Source organism: Ailuropoda melanoleuca, chromosome 14 (assembly GCF_002007445.2).
Source record: "Ailuropoda melanoleuca isolate Jingjing chromosome 14, ASM200744v2, whole genome shotgun sequence".
Classification (NCBI taxonomy): Eukaryota; Metazoa; Chordata; class Mammalia; order Carnivora; family Ursidae; genus Ailuropoda; species Ailuropoda melanoleuca.
This window is the reverse complement of record NC_048231.1, coordinates 92,824,347-92,850,062: the sequence shown is the minus strand read 5'-3', so window position 1 is coordinate 92,850,062 and position 25,716 is coordinate 92,824,347. Positions and strand designations below refer to the sequence as shown.

The window sequence follows — 25,716 nt, the reverse complement described above, 5'->3', positions numbered from 1 at the left end:
ATTTGAACTCTGGTAAAATACAGGGAAAAGACCACTACTGTTTGACATTATTGAAAAAGTATCAAAAACTGTAAAGTACCTATGAATTAGCCTAACCCCCCCCCCAAAAAAAATCACACGAAGTTAGGGATAATAACACTGATAAAGGATATAAAAGAATACCTAAATAAACAGAGATATGTGCCGTATTAATGAATGGGACAGCTTAGCGCAGAATAGATGTTCATTTTCCCTAAATTAACCTCTAAATCAATGCAAATCCTAATCAAAATCTCAAGATGATTTTTTCCCTTGCTTTATGGAGATGTAATTGGCACATATCGTTAAGCAAGCTTACAGTGGGCAATGTGACGATCGGACACACGTGTGTCTATACGGTGACATGTTTACCACAATAAGGCTGGTCAGCCCATCCTTCACCTCACAATGACCACTTTGCTGTCCGTGTTATGGTGAGGACATTAAAACTCTACTGTCTTAGCAACTTTTGGGTATACCGTATAGTACCGTTAGCTATAGTCACCGTGCTGTGCCTTAGATCCCCAGAACCTGATGGATTCAAGAGGATTTTGTAATTGGAAAAAGTAATTTAAAAATGAATAAAGAAGAACAGAATAAAGAAGAACAGAAGTCCGCAAAGAGCCAAGAAAAGCAAAAACTGTACGAGCTCTATCAGACAGTGACCCAGATTACATGCATCAGCATAGGAGAGGCAAATAGAATAGAAAGTTTGAGAACAGAACCACATATATATGGGGAATTGCTCTATGATAGGGCTGGCATTATAGATCAGAGGGAAGGAGTCAGATTACAGAATAACAGATCTTGGAAAATGTGGTTCACGCTGGGAAAAAATAGATGTAATTTAATATAAATGAAATATTGAAAAACTTAGAAAATTGATTCAAATAGATTGACAATCACAGTATGAAGAAAGAAACACCAAATAGTTTTAAGACTATAAAGATACTAATAGGAAATATCTTTATAAGCTTAGAGTAACAAGGTAGATTGGGAAAAAGAAAACAACAGACAGAGCACAGAGGATTTCTAGGGCAGGGGAACTACTCCGTCTGATGCTATAAGGCAGTTGTTACATGTCATGATAAATTTGTCCAAACCCGTAAAATGTACAACACCAAGATGAACCGTAAGGCAAACTACGGGCTCTGGGTGACCCTGATGTGACAGTGAAGGTCACTGATTGTAACAAGTGTCCCGCTCTGGTGAGGGACATTTATAGTGAGGGAGGCTACGTGTGCCAGGGGCAGGGGCTATGTGGGAAATCCCTGTACCTTCTGCTTAATTTTTCTGTGAACCTAAAGTGTTTGTTAAAACATATCAACACACACATTTTTCAGCTCCTCCTATGAGCTGGATGGGCCCTTTGTCCCCACTCCTTGACTCTGCACTTGGCCGTGTGACTTGCTTTGGCCCACGGGGCGTTAGCCATATAAAGAAGCAGAGGCTTGAACAGCACAGGTACACTGGGGGGCTTGCCTTCCCCTGCTGCTGGAAACCCTGAGACCGCCACGTGAAGAAGCCTGGGCTAGCTGCCTGGAGTCTGAGAGGCCACGTGGAGTGGAGGCCCAGCCCCTCCACCCAGCGGAGGTCCCTATGATGTAGGGCCCCCCTTCACCATCCAGCCCCAGGAGGCAGGCCCAGTCCAGAAGAGTCAGCCCACCAGCCCATAGCAATGTATCATTGTTGGCCTAAGCCGCTATGCTTTGGAGTGGTTTGTTACATAGCAAAAACTAGCTGATTTGAGTAGGGGCACAAAAAGCACAAACTTCAATGGAAAAAATCCATGGATTTAAGGACATCAAAAGTAAAGCTTTCTCTTTAAACCAAGACACCCTGTACAAAGGTAACACACAGGAAAGGTACTGGAAGAAGATATTTTACAAAACTAGGACAAAAGCTTAAAATCCAGAAACTAGCCACTAAGAAACACATGCAAATCAGCAAGAAAAAAATAAAAAATAAGAAAATGGGCAAAAATGTGAAAAAGAAATTCACAGAAGTGAAACTGGAACAGCCAATAAATAAACGAGGAGCCTCTCAAATTCATTAGTAATCGGAGAAATGCAGATTGTGTTTAAAATGAGATACAAGGGGCACCTGGGTGGCACAGCGGTTGGGCGTCTGCCTTCGGCTCGGGGCCTGATCCCGGGTGTTACGGGATTGAGCCCCACATCAGGCTCCTCTGCTATGAGCCTGCTTCCTCCTTTCCCACTCCCCCTGCTTGTGTTCCCTCTCTCGCTGGCTGTCTCTATCTCTGTCAAATAAATAAATAAAATCTTTAAAAAATAATAAAATAAAATAAAATAAAATAAAATAAAATGAGATACAACTTTACAACCTTCCAACTAGGAAGAACTAAAAAGTTGTGTAATAGGGGCTCCTGGGTGGTTCAGTCAGTTAAGCGTCTGCCTTCAGCTCAGGTCATGATCTCAGGGTCCTAGGATAGAGCCCCATGTCGGGCTCCCTGCTCATCAGGGAGTCTGCTTCTCCCTCCTCCTCTCCCTCTGCCGCTCCCCCTGCTTGTGCTCTCTCTCTCTCAAATAAATAAAATCTTAAAAGAATAATAAAAATTAAAAAATAAAAGATAAATAAATCAAGTAAAAAGTTGTATAATAGCAGCTGCTACCGAGGATGGGGGGAAATGGAACTCCTTGCTGCACTACGAAGGGGCAAAGGTTACCTGCCGCCACTGTGAGCATAGCTTATTTCATCTAGTTTACATCCAAGGGTGAAATCAAAGCTATTTTGTATTCTTACCTGAAAACAGCCACTCAGGCAAGAATCACGGTGTTGTTCCTTGAGTTAAGGGTTTCTCCTGGCACTGGTCTTATTACTTTGGTTACACCTGGTTGGTCAAACATTATTCTGGATGTGTTTTAAGAGTATTTTTAGTTGAGATTAACATTTAAGTTGGTGGACTTACGTACAGCAGCAGGTTGTCCTCTTTACCGTGGGGTGGGCCTCATCCAATCAGTTGAAGGCCTGAAAAGAACAAAGACTGACTTACAAGAGCAAGAAGGAATTCTCCGGCCCAACAGCTTTCAGACTGGCAACCACCACATCGGCTCTTCAACCTGACGGCCCACCCTGCAGATTTTGAACTTGTCAGCCAATTCCTTAAAATAAATCTCCTCTCCATATATGCATATCCCATTGGTTCTGTTTGTCTGGAGGACCCCGACTAATGCCCCAAGGAACTTGTGTAAGGAGCTGATCAGAAGGAGGTCAGCCAAAGAGTTTATGCCATCAGCTTTTGACTGCAGGGTTGGTGGGCTGGATCCGTGATAAGTAACAACTTCAGAACAGCATAGTGGAAAGAGATGCTCAGATCTCACGTAGGCAGTGCTCTATTGCCAACAAACAGAACTAATTGTTTGTATGAAGGGGAAACATCCCTAAAACAACAAGGACCCACCACCAATCCCAAAGCTCAGTTTTAACCACAACAATTCACCAGATGGCTCAGCTTGATTTCCCAGGATGTGAGACAATTCCATGGAGGAAAACCAAGCTGATTTTAAAAATTGGAAGCAATTTGATTACATAGGATTTTTTTTTTAAGTTGTGCTTGTTTGTTTGTTTTGCTTTTCGCTTTAATCACTCAGTAAGGCCCAGTTGCCATACTGTAAGAATCCTATGTGGGTCAGGTTGGATGCCAGGTTAAACATTAATGAAATCCCAGGGAAATCTCAGGACAGTGAGTGGGAAGAGAAAGTGGGTCACTCAGGCTGTCGGAATAATCGGACCACAGGGACTGTTTCTCCCTGTTTTAAACTTCTAATATTGCTGTCATGAAATTGACCAATACATAACCTTTTCTAAATTTAAGCATCCTTAGGGACAAATAAACATGCTAATCTTTCCTCTCCATCATCCTTTGGAGAAGCCAGACTCATGCCCCAGGAGACTAGAATCAAAGTGCTTTTTCCTGATCATTATACATGATTTAACTACAGGCAAAAGACGACACAGAAAATAATCAGAGCCATGATAGATGGGTAGGTGGAAACAGGATTCTAGGGCTGGAAGGAATCTTAGAAACGTGTTCTGTCCATTCCTCCAGTTCTTGGGCCACACCTAAACTCTTAAAGCCCTTAGGGATTACCTCTAAAGACAATACCTAATCTGTTTTAGAAACTCATTCTGGAGTCTAAGAATACTTACTGTCAGGAAATTCGCGTTGTGAGTAAGTTCGGGCTCCACTCACACCCATTTCCTCTGGCTCTGAGCTCGGGTAGAGATAGACAGCAGCTGGACACATTTTAGCCCACCCCGTGACCACGCGTGAAACTTGTCACCAAAATAGCCCCTGCCCCCCACCCCCACCCTTAGCTTTCTCTTCTCTGAGTTAAATGATTCTTTACTCCCTTTTCATTGTTTTCCTTCTCCGAACTAAACCTACCTGTGCCGAATCTTTGACAAATAGCCCATTAGAGGATTGGTTACTGCTGGCTCTGGGCTGACCAACTGACCCAGTACACCATGAGCTTCCCAAGACATGGGACTTTCAGTGCTGAAACCAGGAAAAGCCCCAAGCAAATGGGGACAAGTGGCTGAGCTTGCTCTCCAAGGAGGAGAAATGTCTCCCCCCACCAACCACCAAATTTCAAGGCAACTCCTAAAATAATAGATTCGTATCTGTGCCTCGGCTGTAATCCTCAGGGTTTGTATGGAGCCCGACTTCTCTCCCTGAAATGCACTGCCCAAAATGTGTTGCTGTTATTGGCAGGGCTGTGGGCAACGATCCATCCTCTGGTGCTAAAAGGAAGCTTCTCGGTTAATGACATGTCACTGCGGAGACAGGAAGATCAGTCTTGAGTGCCCCGTTTGTTGTTCTGTTCCAAGCACAGACCTCCGTCAGGAGGGGACGCGGCAGGGCAGCGGCCCCACGGCGCAATGCACTTGTGTGCTTGCCACTGTGGCCACCTGGGTGAGCGGCACACCTGGGCATGCAGCTGTAGCACCTGTGGCTGCTAACGAATCCGGAGCAAAGCCAGGAACGGACAGGGACGAGAAGCAGGGCAGGGGAGAAAGCCAAGGGAAGGGGGGATGGTGGTAAGAACAGCCTAAAGGGGTGTAGGAGAGGAAAAACTGGCTTCATCTTTCTCCCCCTCTACCCACCCAGGGTCCCGGGCTGGGGCCTGCACATTAGACAAAGACAGGTTAACAAGAGGGACCCGACAGGAGCGCATTGGCACGTGCACCCCACATGCACAGGGGAGCACCCAGTGAGGAGGGATTCCAGGGGCGGTTAGAACTTGGGCTTACAGGACATCTTTTTGGTTTTGTTTTTGTTTTTTAATTTGAGAGAGAGTGACAGAGAGCACAAGCCGAGGGAGGGGCAGAAGCAGAGAGAGAAGACTCCCTGCTGAGCAGGGGACCCCCCCCAACACAGGGCTCGATCCCAGGACCCTGGGATCATGACCTGAGCTGAAGACAGACCCCTAACTAACTGAGACACCCAAGCATCCCTATATTGCTTCTTAACAAAAGAAAAATAAATGTTTAGAGAAGTGATGAGACCAAGAAAAGGGCTTTGAGTTTCTAGGGAGGCAGGTTGTGAGGTTAACATCCGGGGGGACTACAGGAAGACAAGGGTAGTAAAGGGGTCATGTGGGTTTCTCTGCCATGGTTGAGGTCAGGGTCCAGCGATTCACTTCTGTCCTTCCTGGCAGAGAGGGAAGCAGGACACCTTGACAAATTTATACCTTGCTTTTAGGTGACTAGGGGAGGGCTGAGAGCTGTTCTTGTATCTGCTTCTTCTCAATGGCTTTCAGCTCAAAATAATCCTTATGCCAAAGTGGCAGGTACGGGGGTGGCCTAAGCTGCTGTCCTCCAAGGGCTGGAGCAAAAGCAAGAGAGGGAAGACTGCAGTGCCCTCAAAGACAGGGAGAGGGAGAGGGGGGAAGGAAGATCAGGAGAAGCATGAAGAGAAGCTTGTGTTGGTGGGAGAAGGAGGGACAGCCGCCTGCTGGGAGTTCACGGCCCTGTGGGGCGTCACACCGACCCACCAAGACAGCCCTGCCCACCTTCCTTGGTTTCCCCTCACACCCTCCAGGGGAATGGTTCCCAGACTCTCGGATTTCATGGACTAGAAGAAAAGAAAAAAACCAAGGATTAACTTCAAGCGACAAAGAACATAAAACTAAAAGTACCTTCTGTGCTCATTATTTCCAAAAGCGAAGGACATTGTGCGTCTCCGAGGAAGAAAGCTGTCACTGGCGAGCCTGTGCCAACAGGCATGCATCCGACATTGTTCTTACTTTTCCCATTTGGCCAAGGAATGCTGAAAACCTTGTCACAGACTGGAGCCAGGTGTCAGCCTGGCACTGGGGAGGCACCGTTTCTGGGTGAATCTAAGAGTTTAGCCATGAGTTTCTTTAGGAAAACGGGAAAAGCTAACACTTACCGAGCACTTATCATGGGCCAGTCCCTGCACTCGGTGTTATCTCCTGAAATCACAGACATCACCCAGCGCTGTTTACTGTCCTCATAGTCTGAATAAGGAAACTGAGGCCCAGAAGTATTAAAAAAAAAACAAACTTATCTGTGGTCAAGTGAGAGAGGAAGGCTGTAGTCCAAGTCCCCTGACTCTAGGGCCAGCGCTTTATGCTACGATGCTGCACTTTGCCCCTAACAGGGGAAGACTTGCCGGGCAACTTGGAAGGGTTTTCACAAGCTCTCCATCAGTTCCGGTCATGCTTCCAACTGAAGACATACAAGGGTCTCCCTAGGACTATCCTTCCCGAAGGAGAAATACTTCAGAGATTTAAATGCAGCAATGGCTGCCTCTCCTTCTTGGCCTAGCCCCAGCTGGCTTACCTTGGGGTCCCATCTTCCTGCCCTGGCTCCAGGGCAGCTCCTCACTTGACTCCCAGGGTGGAGCCCGTTCTCTCCAGCTGCTATTCATATCTCTATCTGTGCAGAGGCTTCCTTCCTGCCTCCCCGTTCTCTCCAAGGCCTTCCCTTGGCGGTGCTTGGCGTGACGTCTAACTCCAACTGAAGCTCAACACCAGAACTTCAGACAGATGTTGTCAGGAAGAGCCCCTTTCTTATTTTTTGATATCAGAGACCTGGTGCCCATGGACGAATGCTCAGACAGAAGCCAATGGCTGTGAGATCACCCACAGGGGATCAGGTGACTAGTTGGCAGGAAATTAGGTGTCCTCCTATTCAAGCACAGGTCTTATTAGTGTGTCAGTAGTATTCATCTGTTCACCGTTTGTTGATTTTTTTTTTAAGATTTTACTTATTTATTTGAAAAAGAGAGCATGAGAGTGGGGAGGGTCCGAGGGAGAGGGAGAAGTAGACGCCCCGCTGAGCAGGGAGCCAGATGCGGAACTCAAACCTGGGACTCTGGGATCATGACCTGAGCCTAAGGCAGTAGTTTAACCGACTGAGCCACCCAGGCGCCCTGCTGATTTGGCTTTATCAGCAATCTAATAACGGGGGAAGCTTTCGTGAAGGCTGTCCTATACGCTTGAGGGAAACGGGCTGCATTAGTTGACTATGCTGTTGTGTATATCGAAATATAGGCATCCAGGCTGGAAGGAAGTCTAAAATTACCCCCTGACATCATTCCAGACAGATGGGAAGGTCTCCTCATTCTAGAAATTTCTAGAGAAGGCTCTTCCACAATCAACTCTTTTAGCCCATCCTGATGTTTAATAATCCTCATTGCTAGGATTTTCTTTTTCTTCCTTTAATCCAAATCCTTTCTGCTGTAGTTTAAACGTATTTCTTAGGGGTGCCCTTAGTAAAGCTAAAAATACTACCATCCATTTTACTTTTTAATGTAGACTTCTTATGTGATGGAGAAAATTATTTGATCTCTCTGCATTTTCCAACCTTTAGAAGCTAACCTTTCTATCCTCTTTCGTACAGTCGTAGAACTGGGAAGGGACAGCAAATACATCCCATTTAGAGATTCTCAGACCCAGCACTTCAAAGTGCCCTGTGGGTCAGTGCCACGCCAGGGTCCCATCCCAGCTGTGCCAGAATCTTCGTGACTGGAACTCCAGAATTTATTTTTAACAACCCCAGGTGACTCTGACGCTGACCTTGTTCAGGCAGTCATCTGGGAACCTTGACACAGTCCAATTCCTTCTTAAATTTCTCCATCCTCCCTGTGGATGGGTCCCCATAGAACCCATCCAATGAGGGTGCAGCCACTACAGCCCAAGAAAACCCTCCCGGTGACCAGAGTCCCCCCAGTCATTAAAGTCTTTTTCTGTTACTAAGCTAAAATTCGCCTCTTTGAAGTTTCTATGAATTATGCTAGGTGTGGTCCCTGGTATCAGAGTATTTGTAAGTCTCTCCACTAACTTTCCCAACCCCAGTAATATCTGAATCACATTTCCAGGCCAATATTTTAAAAAAAAAAAAAAAGGTGGCAGGGTGGGGGGTAGGGTGCCTGGGTGGCTTAGTTGGTTAAGAGTCTGCCTTCGGCTCAGGTCATGATCTCAGGGTCCTGGAGGGAGCACAGCCATGTTGGGCTCCCTGCTCAGCAGGGAGTCTGCTTCTCCCTCTCCCTCTGCCCCTCTCCTTGCTCATGCTCTCTCTCCTGCACATGCGCTCTCTCTCTCTCTCTCTCAAATAAATAAAATCATTTAAAAAAAGAAAAGAATAAGCTGTCCCTTTCTTCAGTAATTGGTCACATGCACGGGGAAAAAGCCCGGGTTTAGTCATCAGCACATCGATGAAAAAGGAGTTGTCAGACTTTGCTGTGAATCAGACCACCCAAAGGGCTTGTCAAAGCCAGTTCCTGGGCCCCAGCCCCAGAGTATCTGCTCCAGGAGGTTTGGGGTGGGGCCTGAGAATTCGGTTCTCTAGCTAGTGCCGGGTCATGCCACTGCCGCTGGTGTGGAGACCACCCTTTGAGGTCCAGTGAGCTAACGAATCCAGGCTTAGGGCAGCATGTAATTTCCCTGCAGAACGAAAATCTACTCCATCAGACGCAGCTGGGGAAGCTTTCAGAAGTACAAACGTCTAAAGGACTCAGGATCCCAGCATTGCAACACACTTGCCACATAAACCTTCTTGCTAAAACTTGCAAACTCCCCCACTGTGGTTTTGACACTTTAAAGAACTTTAGGGAGGCCCACGGTTCCCAAAGTGTGGTCCCCGCTCAGCACCGTCAGCATCACCTGAGAGCTTGCTGGAGAAGCACGGGACATTGGAGTCACTGGCACAGAGGAAGCTCATAGAAAGGGCCAACCCCACCCCACCCCCCACCCTTCATGATTTCCCCTGCTTCTGTTTCTTCCCAGTTGTGTTCTGTTTTATTTTTCACCAGGGAACATGTTAGTTTATTCTTTTGGAGTTTCCTAAATTTCATGGGGTTGACATGCCAGGTGGGGAAGATGGCCTGGAAAAGAATTCTGAGTTTGAAGGAAGCTTTTCGACTATATTATGGGCCTTAAAAAACACAAAAACTTATTGTGGGAAAATAGCCATCATATAAAACGTGCCCTCCTCATCACTTTTAAGGGTAGAGTTCAGCGGCACGAAGCACATTCCCATTGTGCAACCATCACCACCCCCATCTCCAGAATGCTTACCCCCCCAGAGGGCAACGTGGTCCCTATTAAACACAAATTTCCCATTCCTCCTCCCCCCAGCCCCTGGCCACCACCAGACTACCTTCTGACTCTGTGAATTTAACCACTCCAGATATGGAGTCAAACAGGACTTGGCCTTTGTGTCTGGCTTATTTCACTGAGCATAAGACGTGCCAAGTTCATCCATGTTGCAGTAGGTGTCAGTTCCCTTCCTTTTCCCCCTCTTATTTATTTTTTATGTTAGTTAGAAAACACATAACGTTCCCCATCTTAACCATTTTTAATTGTACAGCTCAATAGAGTTAAGTAGATTCACAGCCTTTTGAGACCGATCTCCGAAACTTTTTCATCATGAAAACCTGAAAGTCGAGCCCCATGAAGCCCCGCCCCTTCCCCTCCCCCAGCCCCTGGCTGCTACCATTCTACTTTCTGTTTCTATGACTTTGTGGGCTCGGGGACCCTCACGTGAGTAGGATCGCACAGCATCATCGGTCTTTTTGTGGCTGCCTCTGTTCAACTGGCATAATGTCCTCAAGGTTCATCCAGGTTGGAGCTCGTCAGAATTTCCTTTCTTAAGACTGGGTAATATTCCAAGGTGGGTATGGTCCCATTTTGTTTATCCACTCACCCACGGATGGGCCTTCGGGTTGCTTCCACCTTTCCGCTGTTGTGAATCGTGCTGCCGTGCACACGAGCGTGCAGACACCCGTCTGAGGCTGCTTCCCAGGGCTCTCAGCTGAGAAGTGATGCTCTTCTGTCCACACAGTCCATCTTGCTCCTGAGCCAGACATGGGGAAGGCAGGAAATTGATTAGTAATCTGGCAGACTTGACAATGAAGTCCTAGCTCAGGTGTGAGTTCTGGGGCCTAGTTAGAAATGCTAAGTTCTATCGATCCCAGCTCCTCCTACTGAATCCCCTCCCACACCCCCAAATGTTTTCTTCCACAGAAGCAGGAGCCATGCTGATCTTACTACTGCTATGTTCCCCAGCCCCCGGGTCTCTGTGCAGCCGTGAGAGGAGCTCCGTGTATATGCTGATGAGCAAACAACCCTTAGTGCCAGGGACCCCAGCAGAGATTTCTAGGTCACAGAATCTCTCGCCTTCATCTAGGGTCCAGAACCACGGTTTTATCTTAGCTCTTGCTACTTGTTCTGATAGGTAATCTAGCTGGGTCTAGAAGCCAGTTCTGTCCGTTCAGAGCCCTCCCTGCAGTTCCCAGGCCCAGCCCATTCCTGTTCATACCATACCTCTTCCCTGGTCCTGATGGCCACTGGGGTTCTCCTTGGACAGCCCGCTAGTGGACACTCCAGACTTCCGAGTCCATATTCCCACCTCCAGCCTCCGACGCCAGTGGAGTTCCCATCTTGCTTCGTCTTTGGCCCCTGGAAGCCATGTCGCAGAGTTAACATGGGCCAAGTCTCCAGCCCACTCCCTCCTGCTGGGCATCACGTCTAGCTGATGTCATGCAGAAAGTTGGGAGGAGGACAAAACAGACACTTGCCGGGTGACCTGAAGCTCTAGGGCATTAGTGCGAGCAAGCCATGGCAGTCCTAGCATGACTTCTGGGCAGCAGAGGATTGTGAAGGGTGAAGTGCCCTGGACTTTGAAGGCTCAGGGTTGGGGCCCGGCGTGATAGAGTCAGGAGATGTGGAAGATATCTTGTACCGCCCTATGTGCACATCAGCCACTTAAGCCACCGTCCTGGGAGCCCACAGGTGGGAGAGATGATGTTTACCTTCCAAAGGATACTTGTTCATTCACCTTGAATTTGTGTTTCAAAGTTTTGTGGTGGGTAAACACCTAACGGACAATAAAAGACCATTGCTGCTGGCTCAAATATACCAATTTATAAATGCTAAGCTATCCTTTCACTCCACACTCACGCAGCCCGTCTGCAGCACAAGCTCGATTTTGAGCTATTACAGGTTGAGGACAGCCATGGCCTCCTTGCATTTTGAACACTTTGTGCCAGTCCAAGCAGCCCGGCTCCTAGAGAGCTGTACCGGGAAGGGGGGACTCTGGAAGAAAATGTTAAGTGCTGGGGTCTGTAATAAAATCAGTGGCATGTGAAGAATTTAGAATCAAAGCATTTGCCAGAATTCTTCTCCTGATACCCTGGAAGATCTGGTGTATGGGTGTGCTGGACTAGCATGTAATTTCTAAATGTGTTCATCTTTACATTTATGAAAAGCTATGGATTCACAGCGCTGTACTGAAAGCTCGGGATATGAATGACACCTATGGCTCACCTCTTTCCTTGGCCATGCCGACTTTAATTCGTATACTAAGTGAAAGCAGTGACATTTGTGACTTCAAACACCACTCAGCTGTCATCACCACAGTGGAGTAGTCAGAAGGATGAATTGGATGAGCAATATTATTGTCGTTAGCTTGTATCTTGCTGCATATAAAACATGAAGGAAAATTCTGTCTGCAGAACTTAGTTTCACACACACAGCTTAGAAGAAAGAGATGAGTGCTATTTTAAAATCTGTATTTTCAAAGAAAAGCAGCTGTCCAAGCAACACGCGAGCAAACAGAACCACTTTTAGAATGAAAGGGTAGGGTAAGTAGGAGGCAAGGGACCACACAGGTTTGGAATGACGACTACGACTCAGTCTTTACTCTTAGGCTTGTATCTAGTAGAGTGGGTGAGACCAATATACCAAAATAGTAGTGACCATATTTTCCAAATTCAAATTTAGGACGCATGGCTTGAAAAGAATGGGCGCACTGTAAGGGGACAACTGGACCAACTGTTTGAAATGGTAGCAGACTAAGGACACGTGGTTGCCATACTTAGAACGGAAGACAGCAAGGAGAGCTCTTGAGGAGTGATGTGTGGTGTCACGTGGCTTCATGACGCCATATTCTCCTCAATGCCCCCAAGACGCCGAGAGCTGGGCACTCACTGTCCACTGTCCACCCATCGCCCGAGCCGGGGCATTGGGGACGTGCTCTGGGCCGGCTGCACACTCCCCTCTGACCAGTCACACACGTTCAAACGCACGTGAACCAGCAGGCTGTGTGCCACTGCGGTGGGTGAAACACGGGATCTACCCCTCGTTTCCACTTCTGGAATAAAAATTGAAAATAATCCTTGCGTAATATTTCATACTATTGAAGAAAAGGAAGAAGAAGGAGGAAAGGAAGAAGTAGGAAGAAGGACAAAAAGAGAAAAAAAATCTGTTCGGCCTGAAGGGAATTGGTTATTTATATATTGCCAGTGGAACTAAAAATAGATTTATGCTTGCAGAAAGGAATCCGGGAATCCATAATGAAGTATTAAACCCTTTATACCCTTCGACCCCACAGTTTCACTTTGGGAGGCTGTACCTCAAAATGGAAATGGTTTTGTACAAAATACATAGAAGCACGATTTATAAAGTAAATAGTGAAAACCACTAATACTCAATAATAAGGAAACACTAATCAATAATATATTTTTAGCTACCAGATGTTGGGAGACTATGCTGGTCAATGGAAATGCGTAAATGAAATAGTGAAGAAAAGAACATGAGTTTGTATGCACATACCAAGTGCAGCTTTGTAAACTGATGTATATTATCAGTATATATCCAGAGAGAAATTCTGTAAAACAAATAGCTGTTTTGTGTTTATGAGGTTTTTCTGTAAGTTGGCTCGCACTGGTATTTTTTAAAAAGAGAAGCGTGGGTATATGAGGGTGTTGTTTGAACCATCACGGTTTTCAACCTCACTGAGTTTCTTACTGGTTTATATTCTCGCAAGGCACGATACTAATTTGTTGCTGTTAAAGGGACAGTCTTTGGTTTATTACAACAGTCTGACAAATCACAGGCAATTCAGTGTTGTCTCTGTAATAAAGTCCCCACTACGGGCGCGTGTGTTAGGATGCTTTCTATAGCAGAGGTGGAAGGACAGCCCTCATCACTCCCCAGGAATATGCTGGCTCTCAGTCCCGGAAGTGTGGGTCACACAAGTGAATGTCAGCTGCCACGCGACAAAGGTCAGAAATGAACTGTTGTGACATTTATGACAGTGTTGTTCCCGAATTATTAATACCATGCTACCTGAGCTCTTCAATCTTAAAAAATAATTACAGCTCCTCCCTTTTTTAAAAAAGATTTTATTTATTTATTGAGAGAGAGAGAGAGAGAAAGAGAGAACATGTGCACAAGTGGGGGAAGGGCAGAGGGAGAGAGAATCTTAAGCAGACTCCAAACTGAATGCAGAGCCTGATGCGGGGCTTGAACTCACAACTCTGAGATCATGACCTGAGCGAAAATCAAGAGTCGGATACTCAACCAACTGAGCCACCCGGGGATGCCCTTGTTGGGGTCTCCCCCTCTTGCCTACATCATATGGTCTCAGCCAAGATCCCCAAAGGAGCCCACCGTTCTCGGCAGCTTCTCTGTCTCAGGGGGCTTCCTAGTCATAAGACTTGGTAAATGCTTTCCTTGAGCTCTCTACAACACTGAATGCTGGGGACCACCAGTCTCCTTGGAACTTCCCCCAGTGGCTGTAGTTCTGGAAACTTCTGACCCGAGAAGGACACGATGGCAAGAAGCCTATGGAAATGATCAGACGCAGCCATCCTCTTCCCTCCAAGATATGGAGTTGAGGGCTGGGTCTCTGTGTGGCCAGGCCCTTCTTTAGAAAGTGCTGGAATTCCTCCCTGGACTACTCAGCTTCCGTCAGCAGAGTGTGTCGTCGAGGGGAAGGCTTCCATGACCTCGCAGCCGACAGTGGCTGCCAGGAAGGGCTGCAACAGAACCGTGGTGGCATGTGGGGTGGCCTCCTCAGCTCCACAGAGGCACCCCTGCGGGGAAGCAGACTCTTACTCGCCGTCTGCAGACTGTAAGGGAGAAAGCAGCTGACCCCAAGCAGGCTCTGGGCCTTCCAGCAACACCTCTGGGCTTGTGGTTCTGCCTCACAGTCAAGGCTGGTCCTGGCTGCCCTGGTTTAGTGGGATAATCTGAGTTTGAAGGGCAGGGGGCCAGGAAGGGGCCTGCCTGTCCTCCCTGAGATCCAATGGCTGATGTCCCTGTCACAGACCCTGGAGGGGTGTCCACTCCCGTGTCTGCATCCAGCTCTACTCAAAGGCTCATCTCAGCGAGTAATAAAGCAGAGACTTGTCTCTGGGATTCCTGTCTTAACCCTTGAGGCTCAGGAATGGCACTGGGTCAGAATCCCCCACAAAGCCCTGGTCTCTGTGGGCCTTCGGGTAGGACCTGGTTCTGGTGGTGGTGACAAGGAACACCCAGGGCAGAAAACTGAGAACAGAAGGAGGGAGAAGGGGAGAGATGCTTGTGTGTGCATGTGTGTCGGTGTGTGTGTGTGTGTGTGTGTGTGTGTGTGTGAGAGAGAAGAGAGAGAGAGAGAGAGAGAGAGAGAGAGAGAGAGAGAGAAGGGGTTGGTTGTGAGCTGGTCCTGCAGCTGGACAGACATGTGAGCCGGGCAGTTGTGGACCCCACAATCCTGAGGGAACAGCAATACCAGGATAGACATTCATTGTCTGCCTTGGGAGCCTGAGAAAGAGCTAGAAAGTCTCTTCTCCTGCACATTTAGTTTCCTGGACAGGCAGCCCACAGAGCTGGCCAGCTGGCAAACGGCTTTCCACCTCTCACCTCCCCTGGCTGATGAGAGCTCAGGAGTGGGCTGTGGGCCCCGGGTGGCGGGGGAGCCCTAGAGGCTTCCCGCTCCCGGCACTAAGGCGGCAGCCGCCTCTGTGATGCCAATCTGCAGATCTCAGGAGAGAGCCTGCTCTGAACTGAGTGTGTCCATGTAACAGCACATGTGGAGCTCCTCCTCCCTGCATGGAGTGATGGTATTAGGAGGTAGGGCCTCTGGCGGGTGCTTAGGTCATGAGGGTGGAACCCGATGAATGGGGTTAGTGCGCTTATAAAAAAGACACAGAGAGCACCCCCAGCCCTTCCGTCCACCCCGTGAGGACAGAGAGAGAAGTGGGCAGTCTAACCAGAATGAGGGCCCTCACCAAAACCAGACTATATGGGCACCCCAATCTTGGACACCCAGCCGTCAGAAACAAGAGAAAGAGGGTTCTGTTGTTTACAAGCCACCCAGTCTGCGGGATTTTGTCATAACAGCCTGAACAGACTAGGACAAAGCCCAAGTCCAGGCAATTACCCCAACCACGCACCAAGCACCCTGCCACCCCTCCTCCTTTTCCCCTTTCTCCTCCTGGGGTTTCTCTCCCCACCTCAGGGCCTTTCCCCATCACTCGGACTCCACCTCTGGGTGGGATGGGGGGATCTCGGCTCCTCTCCTTACTTTTCCTCTCCTGTCTCTTTGCTCCTTCTCCTTCCCTTTTCCCTGCTGCTGGGAACTCCTGGTTCGAACATATCAGAGCACAGTGCTTGCAGCCTAATGATATCCAGCCCCGGGAACTTGGCAAAACACAAAACAGACACAGACGCACCCCCTCACCCCAATCCCACTGCAGCCACCCACAGCTGTGCTCAGGGGAGACTGCAGGGCAGACCAGCTGCTGCCCATCTGCTGTCACCGCCCCCTTTTCCCGAATGACACCTCCCAATATCAAAGACACTGCCCAGCTGTCAAAATAAGGCTTCGTCTTTTCACATATAGGACAATGACTGCTGAAAAGACATGAGGTAAACACATAAACAAACAAATTGCAGGAAGGGAGGCTGCTGGGTTGCCTTCCTCCAAAGTCATCCTTTTTCCAGAAGCAGACCGAAATGACCTTCGCGAGTCCTTAGAACAGCAACTGACAAGCCCATCCTCCCAGCCATAAAGGCTTGCATCAAAGGAAACTCAAGAAAGGGATACAGAGTTTGATCTCCAGAGGAGAAAGACGGAGAGGATGCAAAGTGCTCAGGACAAAGGGATGGCCGAGCCTGGGAGTTAATTATCCGTTCTGCCGCGCCAGCAGAACAATGTGTAATGAGCACAGTAGCAAGCAAAGTGAATTTCTAACAAAGGAGGAAGCCAAGTTCGGCAACCGGGACGCCTGGAGGCATCAAGTAGGGTGACCTTGTTAAGCCTCCACTGAGCTCTCCTCCCTTACTTGAGAAACACCCCTCACGGACACACCTCCATGTGAAAATTACAGACTTTCTCACATCAAACTGAAGGCCCAGAATAGGGTTAAAAGTTAAGAAATTAAGATCTTTATTCTTGCCCTGTTACTCTGAACAAGTCACTTAAATGTTCTCTGCCTCAGTTTCCCCAGTTGTAAGATGGGGAATCCGAAAGCCAGACTCAGGGATTATTTGGAGGCTCCAATGAGATCACAGTTGGGGCAGCAAGAGTGTGGACCTCCCGGGGCCCTCAGTGGAGTGAGTGGCACTGTGTATGGAAATGCCAACCCACTGGCAGCCTGCCAAAGTGACCGAGTTTATTTTTAAATGTCGTTGACTTTCATACAACATAATGATAGTCTGCAATGTGTGTTCGCAGTGCCTGCCCCACCCTCAACTTCTGTGTCAAAGCGATCCAGCCTACGATCAGGCAACAAGGTCAAAATCAGATCCAGGAGGAAAAGCACTCACACGCTAGACTCTCGTGCTCCCCCACCCCCTGCCAGCCACTAGCACGGGGAGACCAGCCCAGGTTACCAGTAGGCAACCAAGGCTTTGCGACTACGGTCTTTTGGGCCCAGTTGCAGCTGCTGAGAGCTGGCCATTCCAAAGGCTGTGGTGGTCCAAACACATGATCATGCAAAATCATTCATCTCTAAGCCAAAGGCCCCAGAGCGGGAAATCGAGGGGCGGCCCCCAGGGGCTCTGCAAAAGCTACAGCATCATAAAAATCCCCAGCCTAATGAGAAGGGGCATGTCTCGCCCCAACGAATGTTGCAAGGATTCTTGGTCCCTTGATTAGTCCTGAGAGCTGAGGACAGAGCTGGGAAGCCAGGTAGCAACTCCTGGGACGCAGGCCCTCCCCACCCCCCGAAACGTGGCACAAGCCTGCCAGCAGGCAGAGGCTCCAGAAATCACAGGGAGCAACCGGAAGTCACTGCAATGCCAAGTGAGGTCACTGGGGCACCCCCGAACTCTCCCACTGCCCACACAGCTGATTAATCTAAGAGTGGAGGCTAGGATGGTGTCTGCAGACTCATGACAGACTGGGGACAAGTCACAAGGATGCTGCCGTCCCTGCCATCACTGGAATGTGTGGATCCAGGAGGAAGTGGGGAAGGTGGGTCTCTGTGCCCATGCAATGAGTCCTTTCTGTTCCAAGGTCATATGGAACCTACAGCGGCTGTGCTTATGTTAACCATTTAGTAAATGGACTGCAGAATGGAGAGAAATATCTAGAAGGGGTATCAACATAACCAGGGGTGAAAGTGACTCTGTGCTGAGCAAGTAGTTTCTGAAACGGCCCTGCCCTGTCATTCCTGGGGCAGTAACCACTGTGGCTTTGGATGATGTGAAGGCGTATTTGAAATTCTGTACTGGGAGACGTGTTACGGGGTCCCTTAGATGCATGCCTTTTCTCGGAGAGGCAAGCTGTCTCCACTTTTATCCAATGTTGTACCATGTAAGACACACTCCACAGCTGATCAGAACGGAAGTGGCCCGATCCGAGGACCGCCTTAGCGAACGAGTACGATGGCCAATCCACTTCTCTCTTGGAAGTCAGAGCGAAGAAGCGGCTGGTGATGAAGGGGGATCAGAGCGGTGACATGCAGAGGTCTGGAGGGGGCAGGATCTGTGAGCAGGAGGACGGAGGAACACCCAGCAGAGCGTGTCCAGGGAGGAGCGGGGCAGATACATGGGCTCTACTGGTCTAGGAAACGACCATATTCGATGTGGGTGATGGGAATCTGGTGATCTAGCAACTGCCTAGAAATTAGGCTTTGGTATTGTCATCAAAACATGAAAGAGTCCTGGTTTCTCAGCATATCCAGCCTGAGTCCATTTCAATATCCTAATGACTGAGACAGCTGCTTACTTCGATGCTCCGCATTCTTGCTGTCATTAATAAGATGAAGGGCTGCTCTTACTGTGACGACTGTTGGGAGAGTCTTCATATTCTCCAGTAAAAAGGGGGCAGGAGAGGAGGAGGAGAAGGCAAGTGGATTATTTCCTTTCCAGTGTGAGACAATGGCTGGGTTTCTTTAGCATCAAGTGAAAAGACAGAAAAAACCAGGTACTCCTGGGGACTAGAAAATGAAGCATGTTTGGCCAGCAAGCTAATTCAAGGTCCTGCTAATTCCCCAGGGGTATCTGCAAACCTCTCCAGGCCTCCAGAGTGTCCTACGACGTGGCAGGTTCCTGTCAGCTAAAGCCGGCTGCCTCCCTGGGGTCACTCACTTCTAAGCCCTGGTCCATCTGGACAGCTGCCCTTTCCGCTCCCAGGCATAAGTTAGATTTCCAGTTGGAAATGGTTGTTAATTTGGAGACTGGAAAAGAGCATAAGGCATCCACTGGAGGAACTCCCTGTGGGGTTGTGGGGGGCAGGTAAATTCTAGCCACACCCCCACCAGGCTGTCTTTCTGGGGTTGTGTTGGGTGTTCTCAAGAGAGGAGCCCCCGGAAGCTTCCCAGACAGGGCTGATCTGCTGACGGAGGACACACTTCCACAGGGCTTCTGAGCAGGCCCGGTGACCTACTTAGCACTGAGGTGGGTGGGGGGGAGAGGGGGGAGAGTAGTGGGATGTACCTTTATGAGCCCTGGGTGGCACAGAGCTGCACAATGGCCACCCCCACTCCCCACCGTGGACTCCCCACCGAGGAGGCCACTCCTCACATTTCCAACCAAATGCCTTCTTCTCCCCTGTCCTGGTGTCCAGGCAACAGCCAGGGAGGTTTCTGCCAAGGCGGCGAAGGATGGAAATGGCTTCCTGGGTCACCTGGCCCTTAAAAACGGGGCCCTGCTAACAGAGGTCACATTAGGGCCACGGGACCATTTTGTTTCAGGACCCAGTTCCCGTTCGCTTCAGCTCCACCTCCGTGAGACATGGAGGCCAGAGGGTAGGATGTATCAATCTGGGGGCTTCAGATGTGTTTCAAAAAGTCCACAACCCCTGGAAACAGCTGGTGATATCTTGTGGACATGGAAACTTTTCTGGGAAAAATCCACAGATTTTGTCCAGCATCTTAGAGAGATCTGTGAGCCCAGAAGGGTTTAAACCACTGACACAGGGGTCTCCTTGGTATGAAAGGAATGATGATTGGAGTCCTAGGGTTTTCTGGAATAGGAGGTAGACTAGTGACTCCAGTGTTTTCCACCAAGAAGCCTAGAACACTGGGGAGAGTCTGGGCTCCGGCACTGGGATCACGTCCCGTCTCTGTCACTGAGTCATCTTGTGACCTTGAGTGTTTCTTACCCTCTTTGAGGAAGGACATGTGTCCACTAAATACCTGAGACCCAAAGCCCCTCCTGTGGGGCATGAAGCCGTTTGTGGCTTTGTGTATCCCCCTCTCTGACCCCATCTCCCACCCTCTCCAACTCCCTCTGCGTCCTACATTTGCAGCCTCGGCACTGAATGTTCTCTTTACCTCCACGCACAAACCAAACCCGGCTGGGTCCTGAGGGCACTGCTGCTGCTGCTCTCAGGTGACCCCAGCACGGGCCAGGTGCTCCCCTTGCTCTTCCAGGACTCCCCCTCCCTCCTCTCTGAGCCTGCCACACCCCCATCCTTCTCTCCTTCTTATTTCCCCTCCATGCCTTGCATAGGGGTCTCCAGAGAAACAGAACCAACAGCATAGAAAGGTTTATTAGGAGGGACTGGGGCCTGCAGTGACGGAGGCTGAGAAGGCTCTGAAAGCTGGAGGCCCAGGACAGCAGGCGGGGGAGCTCCAGTCCAAACCTGAACACCAGAGAACCAGCAGCGCCGATGGTGGCAAAAACCCCAGCCTCGGTTCCTCAAACCCTGTGCCTGCTCCATGTCCGTGCTCACACGGCCGCACCTGATGAAGACAGATGCTAGCCCCGCGGGCCAGTCTCTCCTTCAGGGCAGGACCCGAACATCCAGGGCCCTTCCTGCTGCCCAGCGTGCCGCCATTTCCCCGGCCCACTCCTGCCTACTTTCCTCTCCCCAGACCCCCACACATCTCTTCATCCTCCCCCTCAGCTGCTCACTGGGTTCCAAATTCAGGCGACAAATGTTATTTCTGCAGATTTCATTTTCCACTGTCCCATCTCCCAGCATCTGTGCCACACCTTGTGCCCTCTCTTGGGGGACAAGGGCCAACTGTCCCTGTTCACCTTCATAGCAAGGCGATTCTGTTCGTGGTCACGGTCACTCACTTTTCTCCTCCCCTTGTTAACTGATGCCATTTCACTCAGACTCTCACTCCACTCCTCCATGGAAACTGCCCTTCCTAGAGTCACCAATGACCTTGAGGAGGTCATCAGTGTCAAGCCTCAGTCCTCACCTTAGCGACCTATCTGCACACCCTCCTTGAGACATGTTCTTCCCTTGTCTTCCCACACTTCTGCATTTTCACTGATTCCCCCTTGGTCCTTCATCTCCTGGTTGGAGCCTCTACCCCTCTCTGGCCACTGGAGTGACCCAGGGCTCAGTGTTTGGACTTCTTCTCTTCTCTGTCTATACAGCTAATAAATGCAGTGGCATGGTAATGGCTCCCTAGTGTCCCCTTCCGGCCTGGACTACTCCCCTATATCCAACTAGTCTGTCCACATCTGTGCGTGGGTTTCTAGTAGGCCTGCCCTTCCCAGAGTTCTCCCCCACTTCACTAAGCCCACTAACTTCCTGGAAGAATTACTGCCAGAGAAATTGTAAAGTCACCCTAAAAATGGCAGACATGAAACCACCCTTCAGGTTCCATAAGCAAGCAGAAGGAAAGCTCCAAGAACTGGATGTTGTTAAGGAGAAGGGCTTCCTCCCCAAAGAATGCTTCAGGTGTCTTCAGGGGAGAGACTAAAACAGGAGAAACTCCTTTGAGGTGAAGATGAGGTCAGGAAGAAACATGGGCAGGGCGTGCCCTTCAGAGGTCAGACCAGAATGGAATCAGGGACTCCCCCCTTGCCAGGGCAGGGAACCCTCCCAAAGCCTGTTTCACAGGAAGGAGTCTATCACTCTTCTGTACCAGGGGCTATTGTGCCTTCCCTTTTCTCAATGGGAATTTTGTTCTTTCTACTTTGCTACTGTGTGTTCGGTGTGGAGAGTGGGGCAGACAACGTATCCCCCCTTAATTCACTGGTCACCAGAACATAGGAGTGATATATGGTCTCAAGGGAGAAGGTACATGACCTGGAGATCCTGGGTGCAACTTGGGGTTGTCTCCCGAGAGAAGGGGATGAGTGTTTCCATGTGTGGGAAGAAGAAAGAGATGGTTTGGTGACCAAAGGGATGTACTGTGGAGAGACAGTGCAATTTCCTTTCCTTCCGGGCACACAGGAAAAGGATGTTTCCCAGTCTTCTTTGTAGTGGGTGGGGTTGTATCACAAGCTTAGGCTGATGTAATACAGGCAGAGACTGGTCCATAAAAAGTTACCCTTGTGTGACTCTCCCTTTTATCCCCTCCCATGGTGACCGTGGAGGCCACATCTTGTGGACGTCAGTGTCACAGGACGTAAGCAACCGAGATCCCTAACTGACCACATGACGCAGGGTCTCTGAACGACCTACTGACCCTCCATAACGTACATCCTTTCTCCCCCTCCACCTGAGAGCACACTGGACTGGAAGTAAGCGAGCAAGACTTTTACAGCATTAGGTCACTGAGCTTTTCAGGTTGTGTGTTAGTTGGCTTACTCTGACTTACATAGAAGGTACTCAGCAATTATGGTGACTGAATGCTCTAATTTCAGAGCCCGAGCTTTTAACAACTGCACTCTCTTGACTGGCCTTCTGTATGCTCGCTCCCTCTTTGTTTTTTTTTTTCTTTTAGAGATTTTCTTTTTATTTATTTATTTGAGAGAGAGAGAGATACAGAGCATGAGCAGGGGGAAGAGGCAGAGGGAGAGGGAAAAGCAGACTCCCTACTGAGCAGGGAGCCCGGACGAGGGGCTGGATCCCAGGACCCTGAGATCATGACCTGAGCCGAAGGCAGATACTCAACGATCTGAGCCACCCAGGTGCCCCTCTCCCCCTCTTTCTTTATAAAATCAAATTCTTTTCTGATCTTAAAAGTACAACCTGTTCAGAATTCAACAACAACAAACACAAATAAACTGATTAAAGATGAGCACAGGACCTGAACAGACATTTCTCCAAAGAAGATGTAAAAATGGCCAACAAGCACATGAAATGATGCTCTCAACATCATTTGTCATCAAGGAAATTTAAATCAAAACCACCACAAGGTATCACCTCACACCCACTAGGATGGCCATTCTCCAGAAACCAGAAAATATCAAGTGCTGGTGAGGATCTGGGGAAATCGGAATGCTTACGCCCGCTGGTGGGAATGTGGAATGATGCAGACGCCGTGGAAAACAGCACAGAGGTTCCTCAAAAAAGGAAAAACAGAACCATCATATGACCCAGCAATTCCCCTTCCAGATATATACCCGAAATAACTGCAAGCAGGGCCTCGAAGAGATGCTCTGCTTTACCCACAGCTACATTATTCACAAAAGCCAAAGGTGGGAGCCACGCATGCGTCCCTCGAGGAATGACGGATAAACAGTGTGGCATGCACATACAACGGAATAGCATTCAGCCTTAGAAAGAAAGGAAATTCTGACACGCTACAAGGGTGCTCCTTGAAGACCTTATGCTCGATGAAATAAGCCAGTCACTAAGACAAATACCGAATGCTCCATTACTGATTCACTTCTGGGAGGTTCCTACAGTCGTCAAATTCAGAGACAGAAAGTAGAAGGGGTGGAGGGGCCAGGGGACAGGGAGTTGTGGTTTAGAGGCTACAGAGTTTCAGCTCTGCAAGTTGAAACAGTTCAGAGATTGGTCACCCCCGGTGAATGTACCGAACAGTGCCGAACTGTCTGTATCCTTGAAAATTGGCTACGATGGTAAATTTCATGTTAAGTGTTTTACCACAATGCGAGTTCTTCTAAAAAGTTATTATGTGCTTATTTTTAAAACATGGCAAGATATAAAGGAAGTTTTAAAAACATTATCCTCACTCACTCCAATAGAGATTACCACTGTTGAGAGTCTTTTTTATGTAGCCAAAGTGGAGTTGTTTTATAAAACACTGATTCAATGGCATAAAGCGAAAGCCCAGTCTTGGTGGAGAAAGCAATCCTGTTAGAGAGAGTGAGAATTAGCCCACTTTTTGCTTCCAGGCCGACTGGAACAACTCCAGTCTTTCTAAGTCTACACATTTGAATTTGGTGAATATTGTCTTTGTAACAAGAAGCACAGAGGACTCCGGCAGAGGCCAGCATTTGGACAAACTATAATTAGTTCTAGATTCAGGACCACACAAATTGATACCTGGGGCATTTCTTTCTTTCATTTACACACAAATTCATTCACTGAATAAATATTTGTTGACCGTCTGCATATGCTAGACCTTGGACTATGGGTTCAGGAGACAGCAGGGGACAGAAGAGGGCACTTACCTTCTAGTTGCACAGAAAAACTGTAAACTAGTACACAAAAAGAAATTGCAAACGAGAAGTGCTCTGAAAAAAAAAAAAAGGTCAGGGTTAATGCTATGGAGAGGAAGGGGGGTGGGGAGGTGACATCTGAGCTGAGACCTGGAAGATGGGAATGAGCCCCCATAGAAAGTGCTGGAGACACAAAAGGACATTAGATGACTCATGCGAACAGACAAAAGGAATCTATGGTGATGAGGTCAGAACAGTGGTCACCTCTGAGAGGGCACTGGCTCAAAGCATAGGGGAGCCTTCTGGCGAGCTGGCACGAGTATCTCTACCTGGGGGAATATATATGTACACAATTATGTAAAAACTCACTGGGCTGCATACTTTAAAGTTTGTGCACTTTCCTATATGAAGGCTATACTGTAATAAAAATAAAATAAAATACCCCTTCCCAAAAAAGAAAAGAAAGGACAGAGCGGGGCGAGGTGGGGTTTCCAGGTGGAGGAAACATAGGCACAAACCCCTGCAGGGGGCGCTGTCCTGGGTGTGAAGAACAGCAGGGAAGCCCAGGTGGGAGGCAGCAGGGAAGCCCAGGTGGGAGTGATGGGATGAGGCTGGCCACAAATCACATTAACAGTGGTTATCCCTGGGGGAGAATTAAGATTGGGTCTCTAAGACCAGGGATTTTAACTGTTTTACTCGTTAAAAAAACAAAAAACAAAAAATTGTGTTTTTGAACATGTCTCCACATTTGTGTTTGCTCTGTTTTTTTCCTGCCTTTCCAACTGTTGTTCTAAGGAAGTTTGAAGGGCCTTTTCCCATCTCAAGGGGGAAAAGATCCAGGGGTGTGAAGCCCTCCTGATTTCTCCTTATTAGGGCTGTTGTGGTCCCAAAATGTCCACTTGGTGGAGAATCATCCTTTCCTGATTCCAGGAAGATCGAGAGGGATGGTTCCTCACTTCATTCGTTCAACATTTACCCAGTGCTGAGGTGGACAAGGCCCTTCTTGCAGACGTTCGCAGGCCTAGTCTCTCCCTTCTCCATTCAGGACGGACCCAAATACTGAGAATGCAAACCTGAGGCAGATGGCAGTAGGATCCTGGGGGGATGGAGAAGGAAAGAAGACACCTGAAAGGAAAGATTTCCCAGCCTTCTGGGGCTGCCTGCCCCGTTGGCCCCAGAGCCTGGCCTAGCTGAGCACCAGGCTGATGGGTACGGAGAAGCGCTTTCTAACCACCGGTCCTGGGGAAGCTGTGCCCCGAGCCCCTGGGCAAGGGCCCTTCCTCACCTTCTTCCAGGCGGCGAGGGGAGGCGGCGCGGGGGCGCAGGCAGCGGGGAGGGGGCTGCTGGGCGCTGCGGAGCCTCGATCCTGCCGGCCCTCCGGCGCTCGCGGGCTCCGACCTTACGGGGCTGGCTCCTCCTCCCCGGGGTGCCGTCCGCCTCCAGCAGGGACGATCCGAGGTGGGCCCAGCTGCAGCCTGCGTTTTTCTGGAGTTCGCATCCACCATCTCGGCCTCACAACACCCCTCGGTGGTGGCCTCCTCTGGGTGTCTCTCTCTTTCCTAAAAGTTCATAAAAGTGCTTGGAGAGATGAGGGGTGGGGTGGCCCCCCCTTCCCGGGGACCGAGATGCGCCCCCGACCTCCCTCTTCCCCCCAACGGCGCCCCTGGTGGGCCCC

General features: G+C 49.0%; 1 protein-coding gene across 1 annotated transcript in view; it reads right to left on the bottom strand.

Annotated features, from left to right (window-relative positions):
• Positions 1 to 25,716, bottom strand: part of LOC109489356 — an 87,324-nt gene that overhangs the window by 54,869 nt on the left and 6,739 nt on the right. Inside the window, exons 5-10 of the mRNA XM_034642213.1 lie at positions 11,835 to 11,986; positions 10,833 to 10,967; positions 10,213 to 10,362; positions 6,054 to 6,115; positions 4,189 to 4,248; positions 2,948 to 3,006 (exon numbers count right to left, since the gene is read on the bottom strand). Of these exons, the coding sequence (XP_034498104.1) occupies positions 4,228 to 4,248; positions 6,054 to 6,115; positions 10,213 to 10,362; positions 10,833 to 10,967; positions 11,835 to 11,986 (520 nt within the window). The 3' untranslated portion in view covers positions 2,948 to 3,006; positions 4,189 to 4,227. The remainder of the gene's footprint in view (positions 1 to 2,947; positions 3,007 to 4,188; positions 4,249 to 6,053; positions 6,116 to 10,212; positions 10,363 to 10,832; positions 10,968 to 11,834; positions 11,987 to 25,716) is intronic.